At 38.8% G+C, this 18,424-nt stretch overlaps 1 protein-coding gene across 1 annotated transcript; it reads left to right on the top strand.

Annotated features, from left to right (window-relative positions):
• Nucleotides 1-4,399: 4,399 nt before the first annotated feature.
• On the top strand, nucleotides 4,400-18,378 carry LOC122294259 (6-phosphofructo-2-kinase/fructose-2,6-bisphosphatase-like). The gene is made up of 23 exons (XM_043102849.1): nucleotides 4,400-4,785; nucleotides 4,915-4,978; nucleotides 5,346-5,641; nucleotides 6,221-6,439; nucleotides 6,765-6,968; nucleotides 7,079-7,174; nucleotides 7,425-7,523; nucleotides 7,632-7,661; nucleotides 12,285-12,338; nucleotides 12,618-12,674; nucleotides 12,761-12,838; nucleotides 12,941-13,032; nucleotides 13,103-13,160; nucleotides 13,261-13,335; nucleotides 13,814-13,861; nucleotides 14,634-14,731; nucleotides 15,661-15,736; nucleotides 16,937-16,999; nucleotides 17,207-17,298; nucleotides 17,476-17,544; nucleotides 17,639-17,702; nucleotides 17,789-17,854; nucleotides 18,145-18,378. Exons 1-23 carry the CDS (start codon nucleotides 4,591-4,593, stop codon nucleotides 18,220-18,222), a joined length of 2,271 nt encoding a protein of 756 aa, XP_042958783.1. The 5' UTR covers nucleotides 4,400-4,590; the 3' UTR covers nucleotides 18,223-18,378.
• The last annotated feature ends 46 nt before the right edge of the window (nucleotides 18,379-18,424 follow it).

The raw sequence follows: 18,424 nt of genomic DNA, 5'->3' as shown, positions 1-18,424 counted from the left end.
TCAGTTGCAACCGGATCTCACTTACGAAGTTGTTCCGTCGCAGATTTTGGATTGGAAGGAGCAACAGTTGAGGTCCAAGACGATACCTTTAGTTAAAGTGGCTTGGGGAGATCCGTTAGCTCAAGACTTCTCTTGGGAGCGAGCAGCGGACATGAGGGAGCAGTACCCGTATTTGTTTGAATGAAGAAGGTATGTATCTTGTTTTTTTTTTTTTTTATCACAGTTGGCTTATGTACGTTTGTGTGGCTTGGTTTAAGTTGGTGGTGATCTTGCAATTTCGAGGACGAAATTGTTTTTAAGGAGGGGAGGATGTGATGACCCGTTTTTTAGTGTATTTTCGCTGAAATATTTGTTTTTATTTTAATTAATATATTAGCTATTTATTTTTAATTTATTTGCGTTTTAAAAATTGGGTTTTAATTTAATTTATTTTATTTGAGGTTGTGTTTTATTTCTTTAAGTTGTTTTGTGGTTTTAATCTTTTTGGCGGTTTGTTTCGTTTTCCCGGAGTGAGGATTGGACCTCATCTCTTTTCACATCTTTTCCTTTTTTTCTCTTTTTCCTTTTTCTTTTCCCTTCTTTCCCTTTTTTCCTTCTTTTTCCTTTTTCTTTTTTTCTTTCTTTCCTCTCCCGCTCGACCGAACCCCCCCCCGTGCTCTCCCTCTCTCTCCTCCCTCTCCCCCGCGTCGTCCCTCTCTCTCCTCCAGCCCAGCGCCGTCCGGCCACCAACCGGACCCCCACCGGTCCCATTTTCTTCCCCTCCCTCCGGTGCGCCTCCCCACCGAAAACCACCCCCAACCGGCCGGCCATTTGGCCGGAAAAAGCCCAACAAGCCTCCACGGATTTCACTCCGATCCGCCGCCGTCGCTCCACCTCCGGCCACCATTTCTTCACCACTTCATCACCGGTCCCTTGCCGTCCTAACCCACCCATTTCCGGCCTCCAACGACCATCGGAGCAGCTCCCACGAGCTTGTTTTCCGATCTGCTCTTTTTGGCCATTTCCGGCCATTCCGCCGCCACCCACGGCCGTCCGTCACTTCCATTAGCTTCACAACCATCCCTTGACCATCCTCCATCAATCTCGTGTCCTAGTTTGTCCCCGTTCAAAAGTGGGTTTTTCAGACCCACGGCCACAATGAATTTTCACTGTGACGTTGCTGTTTTTCCGCCGCTTGCAACGTCGCTTGTTTTCTAAAATTACCGTATAGCGCTGTAAGTATTTTCCAAACCCTATTTTCAGATTTTAATATATATTGCTCATTCAATTATTTACTGTTGTTGGTTGTTGATTCCGGACTGAGTCCGAGGAGTTTCGGGGGTCGGATGGATGGAGGACGGAGTTGTCTGTTTAATTGATTATGTTGGTTGGTTATTTTATTATGCATTGATTTGGCATTTCATGGTGCATGCATGTGTGTTTTTGTTCATGTGTGAAAAGCCTGTGTATTGGCGTGAGTGGTTTTACGGGTGCGTGTGTATCACGAGCCCAAGCCGGGATGGGTTATTATCTCGGTGGAGCTCCTCTGGTCACTCGGGAGCGGAATAAACTGAGTGATGTCCCCTGAGTTGTCGAGAGAGATGACGGGAGCGAGGCTAGGGGATGCTTGGCTACGAACGTGCCAGGCGCGGAACCGGGCATCGCCCTACTCACCGACTCCGTGGCCCTTCGCTGGCGAGGGCTAGAGGATGCTTGGCTACGCACGCATGGGAGGCGCGGAACTGGGCATCGCTCGTTAGGTGTCACATGCGTGGTGGTACTCTACGGTGTGACACTGGAGCCAGGGTGTGCGGATGACCCCTAGGGGAGGTCATGGTGCATACGGTTAAAATTGGATAATGGTTTATGAGGCCAAATGGGACTTTTGGCGTGGGCCAGATGGACTTCTGGCGAGATATTGGGCCGGATGGACTTCCGGCGAGATATTGGGCCAAATGGACTTTTGGCGGCCAAATGTGACTTTTGGCGTGTTTTTCAGAAAGGATGTGCTTTTGGGCCAAATGAGTTTTTTGGCGTGTGTGGAAAACTTGGGTTTTTGTGGGCTTTGTGCATTGGGCATGTTTTATGCATCTTGTATGAGTTTTATGTGTTTTTATCTGGTAGTGTTTGGGTTTTACTTACCTGCGGTACCATTCGTGGTTCCGTAGCTTTTGGTGCAGAGTTAGAGGACGAAGAGGAGGAGGCTGAGTCCGAGGATGCGGCTCCGCCGGGTTGCTGATGCTATCTTTATATTTGTTTATAACTGTATTCGTGTTTTGTAATATTTATCTATGTATGTTTTAAACAGCTTGTATTACGTTAAGAAAAATTCTGGTACTTAGTTATGACTTTCTTTATCCGCTGCGTGTTTCTCTGTACACATCTGTTGCCTTACACACACTCGGCACCCGACGATGGGATGGTGACCCGGGTTGTCACCATCCGGACGTCTCAATTTCCCCGTGTTCGGGCGTGGGGATTTTGGGGGCGTCACATAGAGCTTTGCTGGGTTTGGAAGCAGAGGGAAGAAAAAGGTGAGAAGCTTTCCGCTTCTTCGAATGTCTGTGGTCGGAGGTGGTGCTGGAAATGAAGCAACCAAGGTGGAGGAGGAAGATCAAGATGGAAAGGAACTTGCTAAGAATGTTACGGCGCTCGCCATTGGTTTAGATCAGCATGAGCTTTGAGCCCGAGCTCTGGTTTAGGCCATGGAGAGAGAGAGAGAGAGAGAGAGAGAGAGAGAGAGAGAGAGAGAGAGAGAGAGAGAGAGAGAGAGAGAGAGAGAGATGTTGGCATAAATGATGAAAAACAAAAACAAACCAATCCGTCTATACAGCCCGTATGTACGGACGGTTTGGATCGGGTTTGCGCGTTTTACTAATCGGGTCGGATCAAACTGGGGGTAGATCTGACTTGTCCTCATCGGGTTGCAGGCCTAATTATTAGAACATTTTATTTTATTTTATTTAAAATAGTCATTTTAAAAAAATTTCAAAATATAATAAAAGGATAAAAAGTTTACAAAAATACAATGACCATTTTTATTTTCTTTTTAATTTATTATTGGGCTATCGATGTAATTTTGGCAACAAAAAGATATTGTGTTCATATTAATATATGAGAATATTATTGATTTAACGGAAGTTAGAAAAGTATTTAAAATCAATAAAGTAAAAAATAAAGAAAAAATATTTAAAGGATATATAAAAAGGATAAATAAACTAATGTATAATATATTGTAAAAGTCATTAATTAAAATATAAAAAATGAATTTTTGATATTGTATTTTAAAAAATAAAATACAAAAAATCAGTGGGAGTGTTGTTAGGTTAGGACAAGCCAAAAACCCAAATGCTGACAATATCTATTATGTTAGAATTTATGACAGAATATCAATAATTATTATAAATTGATAAATATTTCTAATTTTGTTACATAAATAAATGGTATTAACCTTTGGAATTGGGGAGAGACATCGATAGCCATAGTAGATGGAGTCCTCATCAACACCGTCGTGAACTCCAATAAACATTGCCTGTGTTCGTGAATTGGAATATGTTATGTACGATAAATGTGAGACTGTAAATATTATATAATTATTTTAAAAAAAGTGAATAAATATAAGATTTATTTTATTAAAAAAATTAATTTTTTAATAATAAATCTTATTATTTTTCAAAATGATTACATGGTTCTTATATATTTCATGACTCTATATAATGTTACTCCTCTTATCTTAATTTTATTCAGTTATGTTGATCTGGCAGTACCCACAAACTATTTTATCAATTCTTAATTTTTAGAATGACTAATTCATGAATTGATGAATAATGTCATATCATCATAGACTATGATATGAAAATCTAAGGTCTAGTTTGTTTAATAAAACTATCTCATCTCATTTCATTATTATTATTTTTTTAAACTTTTAAATAAAATATAATAAACAATTTAACTTTTTCAAATTCTAAAATAAAAATAATATTATAACAATATTTTATTCAACTTTCAACTTTCATTCCATCTCAATTCACTATCCAAAACAAACCTCATGTTGTTTATTAGAAAAAAAGCTACTTTGTCCTCCCACATTGACAGCTTCATTTGACTGCTTTGCAATTGTTTTTTTTAATTTAATGATTAAAAAATGACTTTAAGTGTAATTGTATATATTTTTTTAATTTTTAAAAATATTTAAAAAAAAAAACTAGTGGTTAGGTTGAGCAATGCTAGTCAGGCACCATGCGACAGAGTAGCACCGCTCTTTCTATTAAAAATTATATTAAAAACAAAATATTTCTATAAAGTAAGAAAAAGACACAATATTATATGAAAAACTAAAATAAAAAGATAAAAGAAAAAAGATTTATTTATTTATTTATTTATAAAATCTCTTTTCCTCCCCTTTCATAACTTTATGAGTGTTTTCATCGCCATCTCTCTTCCCCTATCCAATACCAAAAGAAACAGAAAATAGAATTAGAATATACCCCGAACACGAGCGCGCGCAATACACACACATATATAACTTCACAGTTGCTTCGCTTAAAACGCAGGCGGCAGGAACCCAAAGCAACAAGGTAGAAACTTTGTTTTGGAGGAATTCGAATCGGAATGGGAACCGGAGCGTCGAAGAGTACTGACGGCGCGTTCCATGGGGGCGAGGAGGAGCCAGAGGAGAACCTGGACCAAGCCGGCGGTCAGCTTTATGTGTCCTTGAAGATGGAGAATTACAAGCGCAAGGGGGACCTCACTCCCCACGTCTACGGCTCCATCCCTCTCGTTGGCTCCTGGGATTCTTCTAAAGCGGTATTTAATTTCCTCTATATGACTATACAACTTTTTTTCTCTCTCTCTCTTCTCTCGGTTATCTTGTATGGTTCTTCTTCTTCCTTTCAATTCTGTTCTGTTTGATCGTAGCAACTCTGGCTTTTGTAGCTTCCGATGGAACGCGAGTCGGAGTCAACGTGGGAATTGAGCTTTGTTGTTCCTCCTAATCACGGTAACCGTATTTTCGCCACAACGTCCTTATTGAATTAATCACTTTGATTACTTTGGAACTACTTATTTTATCGCTTTTCAAAGCATAAAAGTAGTCATGCTTGCTCAACAAATGAGCAAACAGTGCTTGTAAGATTTTTTTTTTCATAGAACATAAAGGGAAAAAAAGAAAAGAAAAAGAAATATCTCAATTGAGACGATTGGATTATCCTCGCCCCTGGTTTCGTTTGGTTCATATGGTCTCAAATGTTGAAAAATGAAAGAAAAAAGAAACCTAGTTGTTTCACTTTTCAAATACTGCAGCAAACAGCCATGCTATAAAATCTAGGGGTGTATCTGATTTATTTTATTTTATTTTCCGGATATAGAAACCTTGGCCTTCAAGTTCCTTTTGAAGCCTATGTACGATAATGCTCCCTGTATAGTTGAGGAGGGTCCAAATCGACTGCTCACCAGGGGAACCTTGCAAGGGGATGCAAGGCTGGCTTTGTTTAGGCTTAATGCTGACGAGGTTTTTGAGTTTCGGGTATTCATTCATGCCGATAAGGTCTCTCCATTTGAGCTTGCGGCTAGTTGGAGGGCTTATCAAGAGAACCTTCGGCCTTCAGCTGTTCGTGGCATTCCTGATGTTAGTATTAATTCAGTGCCAGAGTTGGAAGCTGAGGTACATTTTGACTTGCAACCATTTACCATTAATTCTTCTTTGTTTTATTTATTAAAGAGGTTCAGACAGGAAGAAAATTTGAGAGATGTAAACTTGTGCAAGAAGCATTAATTCAGTTGAACTGCCATAAATAAATAAAGATGAGAGCTTGTTCCTTTTTCAACAGATTAACTTTATGAGAAGTGCTACAACAACAAAAATATTTTGACAAAAGTAAACTCACAAAGTGGTGTGGCTTCTTGTTATCCGTTAGATTTACATTACAATAAAAGTAACTGTTTAATCTGACGTTCCACATAAAGACATGTCAGTTTATGGGTTTACTTTTGAGAAATTCTTTTGTGGCTAAAGCCTTGCTCTAACTTTATATAGCTGGGATAATTTTAATTTTCTTCCTAAGAAAAATTGTGAACCTATGGATGTCTCTAATTATATTCAAAGTGGCTTAATATTGGGTTATGCCAATTGGTTTTGAAGTGCCAATGAGGCATTCTTTGCTGAGAATGTTAGCTATGACATTTATTTTGAAATTTCTTTTATAGCTCAATAAGATTTTTTTGGGTTCCGTTTGCTCCACAGAATGGCTCTTCAGCTAGTTTGGAGCTTGATCTGGAACATTATGTTATACCAGCTCCGTCAACTTTTGCCAATTCAGGTTTGGTTTATGCAGCTAACAACACCGAGACTCCAAGGTCATTAACTTGTGCAGGGTTTTTTAACAACATGGATGGCTCAGGGAATGTTTTGCATTCATTTAAAGATGGCAGTGTTTCTGTTGATCGACCTGCATCTGAAAAGGTTCTTCTTGGTAGCCCATCTTGCTATATGTAGATTGAATTTATTATTGCTTTGGAATAATAGTGAGCCGTATCACCATCATGATCTAAATTGATATTTGGGTATTATGTTGTCCATAATGGAAATGGAACTCACTACGTGCAGCTATTGTATTTATGTTAAACTTACTAGTTGATTCAGCAGCAATGTTATATTATTGCTTAAGATGTCAGAGAAGACACTTATGGTTGATAAACCTGTCAGACTTGCACATGCCTCCTAAATTTATCTGTCTCTTCCATTAATACTATATTATCCTGCGGCTAATGTGTTAGTTTTTACATAGGCGATGGAGGTAATAGTCCCTGATTCATCCAGCATTTATTCAAGTTCTGGAATGGTTGAATCAAAGTCAGTTGGGACATTTTCACCTTTTCAAAAGCAGGATGGTCACAGGGGGCTCCTTGTAGATAGGGGTGTTGGATCTCCTAGGCGAGATAAATGTGCAAGTAATTTCACTATTGATCCCAGAATGGACACAGAAACAAAGGTTTGTAAAAGGTTTTTATTTTCTCTGATTAGTGAAGATTGTGCAGGTTAAATTATTGCTTTGGTGGCGTTATTTTATGTAATAATCTTTCTTTTCTTTTTAATTGTTAGAATTCAATGCCAGCAGCTGCTGGAGCTGTTGCAGCTGCAGCTGTCGCTGATCAGATGCTTGGACCAAAGGAGGATAGACATTTGGCAATTGTCCTGGTATTTCCTTGCAATTTTGTTTGTCTGGAATGCTAATAAAATTAATCACTGTTCTCCCAGTTGTAAACTTCATCAATTGGAATTCAAAATGTGACCCTTGATAGCCATCATTCTTACTGATAAAAAATGTGACCCTTGATAGCCTGAAAATTGGTGTTGGCAACAATAATTGTCAACATCATCAGTTTCCCTTGCTTCACAAGGAGAGGTGTTGAGATTGAATAATTCTAAGTAGTTGTTTTGACTTTAGGTTGGTTTGCCAGCTCGAGGCAAGACTTTCACTGCAGCTAAACTTACCAGATATCTTCGCTGGTTGGGTCATGATACCAAGCATTTCAATGTTGGGAAGGTCATTTATATTCTTACCATGACTATTCCATTTGCTCTCCAGATCTAAAGGTGAAAAATATGAAGGTAAAGATCATTCTAATTTGTTTATTCTATTTTATTGCAACAGTATCGACGGCTTAAGCATGGGGTGAATCAGGTACATCACTAACCACTTTTTCATACTGATATTTCCTTTATTAATATAAACATTTAAGTTGTCTAAAGTCTGGCACCATTAATTTCATGCATATTTTTGGCTGCACAACACAATTGATTATAATCTGTTAGAGTGGTTTCCTGGCTGTATGATAAACACAGTTGTATATTCCTTCTCTGCCAGCCTCCCCATATCTATATTATGTTTTGGGAAAAAAGAACTTGCTACAATTTTTCACTGCTTGCTTTGTGATACTATTTAAGTGGTCGCAGGCTCACAATCTTTAATTTCGCACGATTCACAACAATGATGCACTACACATAGATGATATCAGAAGAACTATTTTGAGAAAAAATTTTCAAAAAGCTGATTGGTGTGCATGGAAATTTCCTACAAGGCATTGGTAGCTTGTGATTGCGCTTCTGGTTCACTTCAGTAAATTAATCACAAGTATATGGTAGTCCCACATTAAAAGATTGACGTGGTTGATGAACATGGAGGGTAGTGCCAGTAGAGGCAAGACGAAGGGGAAGGGGTTGGCTGTTTCTCAATGAAGCCAAAGATTATATCGTGGAATGTCCGTGGGCTAAATGACATTAATAAGAGGCTCCAGATTAGAAACTTGCTGCGGGAGTGGAAGGCAGACATCGTTTGCCTACAAGAAACAAAACTAAAAATGATTGATAGAAGATTGGTGCGAAGTTTATGGAGTGGATCACACATTGATTGGGCTTTCTTGGCTTCGAAGGGAGCGTCGGGAAGGGTGGTAGTGATGTGGGACAGGCAGGTAATGGAAAAAAAGGAGGATTTTGTGGGGAGATATACGGTGGCATGCTTCTTTAAATGCGTTTCCGATAAATTTTTGTGGGCTTTTGCAGGTGTTTATGGCTCGAATCTAGATACAGATAGAAGGTTGCTGCGGGAAGAACTGGCTGGGATTCATAGTTGGTGGGACATCCCCTTGTGCATTGGGGGAGATTTCAATGTGGTAAGATTCTCAAGTGAAGTTTCTGGTTGTAGAAGATTGTGGATGGCTATGGAAGAGTTCTTGGAGTGTATTTTTGAATTAAACTTGGTGGATTTGCCATTAGCAGGGGGTACAGCAACTTGGTCCAACAATCAGTCATGGTCTCGATTGGACCGTTTCCTAATTTCACCAGAATGGGAAAGCCATTTTCCGGATGTATGGTAAAAGCGTATGCCTCGTATTGGCTCGGATCATTGGCCTATTATGCTTGATTGTGGAGGTATTCGGAAAGGGTAGTGGCCGTTCAAATTTGAGAATATGTGGTTGAAAGCGGACAACTACGTGGATAAGGTCAAACAATGGTGGTCTTCTTATCAGTTCTAAGGTACTCCTAGCTTCATTTTTGCGGGTAAATTGAAAGCTCTTAAATGAGATCTAAAAGCTTGGAATATGGAGTCCTTTGGCAACGTTGGGGAAAGTAAAAAAATAAAGATGGTGGAACTTCAGGAGATCGAGAGGAGGCAATAGCTACAACCACTTTCCCAGCAAGAACAGGTCTGGAAGTCCGAGCTGGGGGGCGGAGATTGAGAGATTTTTATTACTAGAAGAAATGTCTTGGTGTCAAAAGTCCAGGGCATTATGGTTGCGGGAAGGGGATCGAAGCACGAGTTTTTTCCATAGAGTTGCAAATGCACATCGAAGAAATAATAATATTGAGATGCTAAAGGTTGATGGGGTGGAGTGCAGAGACGAGTAGGTAATTCACAATCATGTTATTGATTTCTATGAGAACTTACTAACGGAGCAGGTGGGATGGAGGCCGCCACTGAATGGGATGTCCTTTGACTCCATCAGATCGGGTGACATGGAGCGGTTGGAAAGGGAGTCTGATGAACTAGAGGTACATGGAGTAGTACGGAAAATGGCTAAGGAAAAGATGCCTGGACCAAACAGATTGTCTATGGGCTTTTTTCAGGACTGTTGGTAAGTGATAAAGGAGGACCTCATGCAGGTGTTCCAGGAATTTTTTAGGGCTAGAAAATTTTAAAAAAGCCTCAACAGCACCTTCCTTGCTTTGATTCCTAAAAAGACCGGGGCTACAGAGATAAAAGACTTTCGGCCTATTAGTTTGGTAAATGGGGTGTACAAGATCATATCCAAAGTCCTTGCGAACAGATTAAGTAAGGTGATGGGGAAGATTATTACACAACCCCAAAATGCTTTCGTCAAGGGAAGACAGATACTAGACGCGGTGTTAATTGCTAATGAACGCCTTGATAGTAGATTAAAAGTAGGGAACACAAGGATCATGTGTAAACTTGACATGGAAAAAGCTTATGATCATGTTAACTGGGATTTCCTACTTCATATGCTTAGGAGATGCAGTTTCAGGGATAGATGGAGGCAGTGGATCCGTTGGTGTATTTCTTCGGCAAAGTTCTCGGTGTTAGTAAATGGAGCTTCAATGGGCTTTTTTCAGAGTACATGTGGACTAAGACAAGGGGACCCGTTATCGCCATTGTTGTTTGTTATTGTTATGGAGGCTTTAAGCAGAATGCTCTCGGCATTGGTTGATAATGGCCACCTAGCTGGTTTTTTTATTAGAATCCCAGATAGGGGTAACATAATTATCTCTCATTTACTGTTTGCAGATGACACCTTAATTATATGCGAAGCTGAGCAAGACTAGATGCGAGTTTTGAAGGCCTTACTTTTCTATTTTGAGGCAGTATCCGGCTTGAAGGTAAATCTGGAAAAATCTGAATTGGTGCCAATTGGGGCAGTTCCCAATGTTCGATAGTTAGCAAGAATGCTGGGTTGCAAGATCACCTCATTCCCTTTGACCTGCCTGGGACTCCCGTTGGGGAGTGCCTCGTGGGCCCCTTTGGTTTGGGATACAGTGATCGAGAAATTCGAGCGGCGTTTGGCAGGGTGGAAGAGAATGTATTTGTCGAAAGGTGGAAGAGTTACGTTGATTAAGAGTACACTCTCTAATTTACCCACTTATTTTTTATCTCTCTTTCCCATACCAGCAAGTGTGGCGGCCCGCGTTGAGAAGCTCCAGCGAGATTTCCTGTGGGGGGATTTGGGGGATGAGTTTAAGTTTCACCTGATTAAGTGGGAGCGGGTTTGCCGTCCTATTTTGGGGGGAGGGTTGGGAGTCAGAAAATGAAGGGATTTTAATCGTGCCTTGCTATGCAAATGGTTATGGAGATTTTCTAGGGAACCGGAATCTTTGTGGAAATTGTTGATTGAGAAGAAATATGGGGGCTTATGGGGGGATTGGTGTACCAACGAGGTGAGAGGGGCATATGGAGTTGGTTTATGTAAACACATAAGAAGAGGGTGGGGGGCGCTTAGTTGCTTCACTAAATTCCATTTGGGTACGGGTTCTAGAATAAAATTCTGGAGCGATGTCTGGTGTGGGGACAGGGCCTTCAAAGATTTGTTCTCTTTGCTCTTCCAGTTGGCAAGTGCCAAGGATGTCTCGGTAGCGGAAGTCATGGAGATAGCGGAGGGACAACTACTTTGGGACGTCAATTTTAGCAGGAGGGCACAAGACTGGGAAATGAGCAGTTTCGCAGACTTTTACAGCCTTATCTACTCCATTAAACCAAACAGACAACAAGAGGATACTCTATGGTGGTCCCCTGCATGTAAAGGTATGTTTACCGTGTGATCATTTTATAAGGCCCTCACCCAAGAGCCTATTATTCAGTTTCCCTGGAGAAAGATATGGCGTCACAAGGCTCCTCCCAAAGTGTCATTTTTTGTCTGGACAACCTCCTTAGGTAAGATACTAACCACCGACAATTTGAGGAAAATGAAGATTATTATCGCGGACTGGTGTTGCATGTGCAAAGGAGCCGGTGAGTCGGTGGAGCACCTTCTCTTGCATTGTGATACGGCAAGGAGTCTCTGGAATGAAGTCTTTGGACGATTGGATATGGCTTGGGTCATGCCAAAAACCATGGAGGCAGCCTTGGCTTGTTGGGCAAGCTTGAGAGGTCGCAACCTATTAAAACTATATGGAAAATGATCCCTCTTTGCATTATATGGTGTTTGTGGCAGGAGCGCAATGAAATGACTTTTGAAGACCAGGCGAGATTGTTGGAGGAGCTTAAAGCTTTATTTTTTAGAACTTTATGTGGTTGGGCTATTGCTGTTGACTTCAATGGCATGGCCCTTCAAGAGTTCCTTGTCTCTATTGTGCCTACCTAGTTAGGGCATCTTGCCTATTTGTAATACTGGCTTTTTCCATCCGTTTTTTATTAATAAAATTTGTTTATTCAAAAAAAAAAAAAAAACATTGGGGTCTATATTTTAAAGAAAGAGGAAATTGGGTTTTGGCGGTGAGATATAAATGTGGTGGCGTCTGATTTTGTGGCCCTTTTAAACAAACTAGTCTGGAAGTTTTTGCTGGCGGAAGTGTTGATCTCTTTGAAATGTTATGGCTTTTATAGTTTAGGAGAGAGGGAGCCCAGGTTTTTATGGGGATGGTGTTGTCTTTCAAATGTCAGGGTTTTCATAGTTTCTCATCAGGCAGAAGTTTCCTTTTTGGAATGCCTTGCAGAAGTGTCTGTCTGAAGAAGGTTGCATTAGTTTTCTTAACTCTCTGGAATAATTCTTGATGGATGACGAATATCCTTGTTCAGTCTGCAGATTTTTTCCGAGCTGACAATCCAGAAGGCTTGGAAGCACGTAATGAGGTGAATATTCACCAGAGTAATTTTTTGCTTTAAGTATATCATAGTACCGATTTTTTCCGTGTTTTCTTTATTCTTATTACCTGCCAGTATATTAAGCAAATTGATGCCATTTCTGTGAGTGAATTGGTTACTTGGACAGAATGATTAATTTGTTATAAGTTTCTCTGTGGTAGCCTCTAATACTTTGTTTCTAATTTATTTTATTTTTGGCAGTTGGTAATATTAATGCCATATTAACCCTCTTCTTGTACATAGTTTTAATATATCACATGCTACTAGGTAGCAGCCTTGGCTATGGAAGACATGATATATTGGATGCAAGAAGGTGGTGGCCAGGTAAATTTATGCTTTATTTATTTTCATATAGCTGTGGCTTCTGTGCAATCCATTTTTTTTTTTCACTAACCCCAATTTGGTTTTAGGTAGGAATATTTGATGCCACAAATAGTACCAAGAAACGAAGGAATATGTTGATGAAAATGGCTGAAGGAAAATGCAAGGTACCTTGATCATTGCATGGGTGAAAGTTTAGGAGTCCCATGCATGAAAAGTAGCATAAATAGCATAGAATGTTGATAGATATTACTTCTGTTTTGATGCAGATTATTTTTCTGGAAACAATATGCAATGATGAACGTATTATTGAAAGAAATATACGTCTTAAAATCCAACAAAGCCCTGATTATGCAGAAGAGTATGGTTGCTCTTGGAAACCAGTTACTTCTTACTTTGATTTGTGCAACTAATAAATTTTCCTCCTGCAGGCCAGATTATGAGGCTGGATTACGAGACTTCAAGGATAGACTATCCAATTATGAAAAAGTAATTGTCTCAACCCCACTTCTATGAATTGGGCTACGTGAGATTTGGTTATTAGACAGCTTAGTATCATGATACAATATGCAATGCACTCTGTTACCAGGTTTATGAGCCAGTGGAAGAAGGATCGTACATCAAAATGATCGACACCGTCAGTGGACACGGTGGACAAATACAAGTTAGTTTGCAGGATTTATTAGTTAGAAGAATCTCATGAATGTTGTGTGCCTGTTAAATGCATTTTATCTTTAATTGTACACATCATTAATCTCTTGAAAAGAAAATTGCTTGATGCTTACTGGGAAATTTTGAATGTGGTAGAGTTGCGTATTGTTTGATGCATTTACTTCCTCATATTCTTGAAGATAGCTGTGTATGATAGTGTTTGTTGGGTACTGTTGACCTTTTATTTGAACTTTTCAATTAAATTGTAAGTTAGTTCATAGCATTGGCACCTCCCTGCCATGTACGGTGACTGGGATAGGATGCTACTTGTCCATTAAAACAGTTTTTGTAAGATGTCGTTATTTATGTCTTTTTAGATTTTTATTTTGAAAATCCTTCATTAGATGATCAAGCGTCCCTGTAGTGTTCCTAATGTAATATAGCGTGACCTATGAATTCCAAATTAGTGAGGGTGCTTTTTATTTCTTCAGGTGAACAATATCAGCGGCTATCTTCCTGGGCGGATTGTTTTTTTCTTGGTATGTTTTTCTATGAAAGATATGGTCCTAGCATATTTTATATCTTGCTTCTTTGATTAGGCCTTTTTTTTTTTTATCATTGTAATAGTTTTTTCATCTTGTTTGTTCTTTAGGATGCAATTCAGCCAACTGCATGGCAAGCTCTAATCTTAGCCATTTTATATAATGCAAAGTGGTATTTACAAATTATGTGAAGTTGAGACCATAATGTTAATCTTGCATGGATTAGCCTGGGGTTTTGCATTTGGATAAGGAATGTTTAATTAGCCATGGGTGATATTTTCATTCATGTGCAAACTGTCATATTTTGTGTTCTTAATGAACATCTGTGACTGTGGCTGTACTATGTAAACAATAGGCATGCCTGTTGGTGTCCAAGGTAGCTTTAGGATGTACCGGACACCATATTTCTATATGATACATTCCATGTTTTATCTGTAACATGCGATGGCCATTTGACTTGAATAAGATGATTTTTCTATGATCATCTTGGCTTGAAGAAGAGCAAATTTAGAGGAATAAAAAGTGTAAAATGAGATGAATAATAGAGGAACTGCATCATTTGAAGATATACCTAACTTGTTCAGAAAAGTTCCATGCATTATCTGAAGAAATAGAACAAGAATGCACTATGATTAAAGTTCTACAAACTGGAACATGGTTTCCGGTGGGAGGGGGTAGGGAATGAGGTAACTAGGTGCAGCTTTATTGTTTGATACAAGTTCTTTTTCTGCATTTACTATATTGATATAATATTCTTATTCTTTTGCAGGTTAATACCCATCTCACGCCCCGCCCAATTTTTCTTACTCGGCATGGGGAGAGTAAGGACAATGTTAGAGGCAGGATTGGAGGGGACATTGGATTGAGGTATATATTTTTATTAACATTCAAGAATAGTTTACTGGTTTTGTTGTCATTCGAAGAAATTGGAAGTATTTCTGAAATAAAACACTTGACTATGTAATCTGTGTCTTCTATCTTGGATAACCTAAATGTTTTGATGGTTAATTTTCATCTGTTTGCACATGGTATTCTCTTAGTAACTGAATTAACAAATTCGTTTAAATTGACCATATTACAGCAGTGCGCTGCCAGCAGGTTCTGAAAATAATTTATCTTTATTTATTTTTCTGGGGAAATTGTTTACAAGGAATTAGTCTGGTGTTGACAAAGACTTCAGAATCTCCCCGTGTTTTCCTCTTATTGGAGGTACTGCTAGCCATTCCACTAGGGACACACTGCAGACTTGGATACAGAAGCCTTCGCATTGAAATCCTGCCATCCAACTTGGGTTTGCTGAAGATTGTGTATTCATTGATTAGAATGCCATTTTTGCAAGTACAAATTACAAAGGACTGAAATAAACCTTGTTGCCCTCGATCATAAGAGATTCATAATGTGCCAAAAATTGGAAGGTCATAATATATGCTCCTTATTCGATGTTTGAAGTGAATATTAAGTGGTAGAATTTTACAATGGCATGCCAAAATTCTATATAAAATTATGTAGCCTTTTTTCTGTACCTAATCTTCTTCTAGCATATAATTAGTTTTTTGGATTTTTTTTTTTTCCTGTCGTGACACCATGTCCATCTAAAGCTGGATTCATTTGTTTGATGCAGAGATATTTTTCTTTGTCCTGTCCACTTATAGTCGTCCTAGTTATGCATTTTAATATAATTTTGAACTTTCGTTCTTCTATGCATTTTAATATACTTTTGAACTTTCGTTCTTCAATTACAACTGGTTTTATATCATGACTGACTCACCCATTTATACTGCAACTTCTATGTACAGTGATCGTGGAGAAGTTTATGCTAAAAAACTTGCAAACTTTGTCGAAAAGCGACTGAAGTCCGAAAGGACTGCTTCTGTAAGCTTCATCAATATGAATGATAGTGATGTTCAAGTTTTTGGTTTCTTTTACTGTGAAGCAATATATGTAAGTCTATTCTTGATTTATAAAGGACCTTTGTGGGGATCCAAGGAAAGTGCAAGCCAAATGGATATATACTATAAAAGAACAAGTCAATATTACAATTGAATTTCTAGGAATCATTATAAACAGCAAGAATTTTCCCTTCACAGACATTGTAGGATCTGATTCACCACCATTCCCATACTCAACTTTGTGTGTTGCAATCTCCCACACTAAAATCCCTGACATTCTCATTAGGCCGTTCTCAAATGACACAAGGAAAATCCCAAGTCACATTTAGATTTATACTCAAAAGTACTAGTCAAGGTTACAATAGGATCTCCTTGGAATCACTATAAACCGCAATAACTTCTCCCTCTTAGACAACACGAGATCTCATTCAATACCCATCTGATTTTCAGTTTGAGAGTTACGAACCATCTTTTCCTCCCCTTTTCTTTGCAAACAAAGTAGTCTATTACAATGATTAAATCCTACAGCTGATAGGTTTGGGAAACTAACTTCCTTTGTTTAAGATTTTGAAATTTCTTTTCTTGCTTTAAGAAACAAATTGGTATCCGTTGTCCTCAGAAGCCAGAAAGTAGTTTCAAGATGTTAAGCAAGCAGTAATATACTGTTGAGGTCTTAGGCCAGCTTGTAAGTCTTGGCTTCAGTGTTGTTAAATAGGTGACAATATTGGACCCTATAGTTTTGGGCTTGTATGTTCAAATGAATAAGACAGTTCTAGAATTGATCTTGCTACTTGTCTATGATCTTTCAACCCCATTTTTTTTTTTTGTTTTGTTTTGGGGGGGGGGGGGGGGGAGATTAATTTACCTTTTACTGGGTCATTAATTCATTAATGCATCAATGGAGTCAACTTAAGATTCAGTTTTTTTATAAGTTGACTGCAAGACCCACCCGTCTAGCAGGGACGAAAGTCGTCCTTAGTGATCCGACGGTGCCGAGTGGAAGGGCTGTCACTCAACGGATATAAACGGTTCAGGTCCCGACACAAATACCATTCATTCAATATGTTACTTACCAATATATTGATTGAATGTCAACTGCTAATTTGTGAACAACCTTGAACTCCAACTATTAGTTTGTGAACTTCTTTGAACTAAGGTACTTTTTGAATTTGTTGTTGTCTAGATTTGGACAAGCACGTTGCAACGAACAATTTTGACAGCAAGTCCCATTGTTGGATTTCCTAAGGTTTGTGTTGGTCTATGTGAAAGTCGTTGGCTTTTTTCTTTTTCTTTTTTTGAAAGAGCTCAGAGAGCCCGATTTTATTTTTATTAACGTCATCGGATTTGCAAATCCATTTATGTAGATATGTTTAGCTGATTTTGGTGGGTGATAGGTGTTGGAATTTATTCTAGGATACATATAGGAGTCTGTAATTTGTTACATATTTGGTAGATACAATGGCGTGCACTGGATGAGATAAATGCTGGGGTTTGTGATGGAATGACCTATGAAGAGATAAACAAGAACATGCCTGAGGAATATGAGTATGTTGCAATTCTGTTATATCTTTTTTTCTCTTTTTATATGGTAAAGATGAAGAATGTACTCACTTCTTAATCTCTCTGCAAACAGTTTGTTCAGAACATTTTTTTCCTGGTGTGAATAACCTGTGGTTATTTTGAGATGTGTGCTGGATAATTATGTCACTTACAAAATTGCAGGGCACGCAAGAAGGACAAGCTTAGGTATCGGTATCCTCGTGGGGAGTCTTATTTGGATGTTATCCAAAGGTCTGTATTTGAAGTCTGAGGACCCATGAATTTAGTCTTTGAATACATATTTCTGCAACAAATGCAATAGTATTGATGGCCACCCTTAATGCAGGCTAGAGGCTGTAATTGTTGAGCTTGAACGACAACGAGCACCTGTTGTAGTGATATCTGATCAGGTTATATGTATCCTATGGAGCATCTGTGTAATAGTTGATGTCGCAATTATGATCCATCTAAGTTCTGTATTCCTTTATTGTTGCAGGCAGTTTTGAGAGCATTATATGCTTATTTTGCTGACAGGCCTTTGAAAGAAATTCCATACATTGAGGTAATTTTCTTTCTATGGTTGACTCTTGCTTGCTCCCGCCATATGTCATGGAAATATGTTGGGACAAGAGGGATAAAGCTCTCTCCTCCACGACAGTGTTAGGATTTCAAAGAACCATCTGTTGTGAGTGATGGTAAATACTGAGAATTACAGATGCCAACCATAATTTGGATTGTGATACTGCAAATGAGCAGTTGAGCGTATATTAATCTTGGATTTTTGTTTTCGTTTGGTTGGTGGGTGTACATTGTGGAGTTACATCCTAATAGTATCTGCATTTTGGATTTCAGGTGCCACTCCACACTATAATTGAGATTCAAATGGGAGTTACAGGTGTCCAAGAGAAACGATACAAACTCATGGACTAAATGAAGCTCACAAGAACTTTGTAATTATATAAACCCAAAATGCTGAGGCAAGTTTCCATTCTTTTGATTCTCATTCGTCAACAAGATGAAGCATCAGCATATAAATGCAACATTGAGTTCAAATAATCATCAAATCCAAAATGGTTCAAATGTGCAGTCTTCTTCTCTGCAAAGTCCAGACCCCCAAAATGGTTCCAAATCT

Source organism: Carya illinoinensis, chromosome 14, assembly GCF_018687715.1.
Source record: "Carya illinoinensis cultivar Pawnee chromosome 14, C.illinoinensisPawnee_v1, whole genome shotgun sequence".
Taxonomy (NCBI): domain Eukaryota; kingdom Viridiplantae; phylum Streptophyta; class Magnoliopsida; order Fagales; family Juglandaceae; genus Carya; species Carya illinoinensis.
The sequence above is the reverse complement of the archived record's forward strand: the minus strand, read 5'-3'. Positions and strand labels throughout refer to the sequence as shown.

Bases quoted from the DNA above. Each gene is read 5' to 3' on its own strand.
- LOC122294259 (XM_043102849.1), top strand. From the start codon at position 4,591: ATGGGAACCGGAGCGTCGAAGAGTACTGACGGCGCGTTCCATGGGGGC. The intron at 5,642-6,220 runs GTACATTTTGAC...TTTGCTCCACAG, and splicing joins TGCCAGAGTTGGAAGCTGAG to AATGGCTCTTCAGCTAGTTT. The intron at 17,703-17,788 runs GTTATATGTATC...TTATTGTTGCAG, and splicing joins TTGTAGTGATATCTGATCAG to GCAGTTTTGAGAGCATTATA.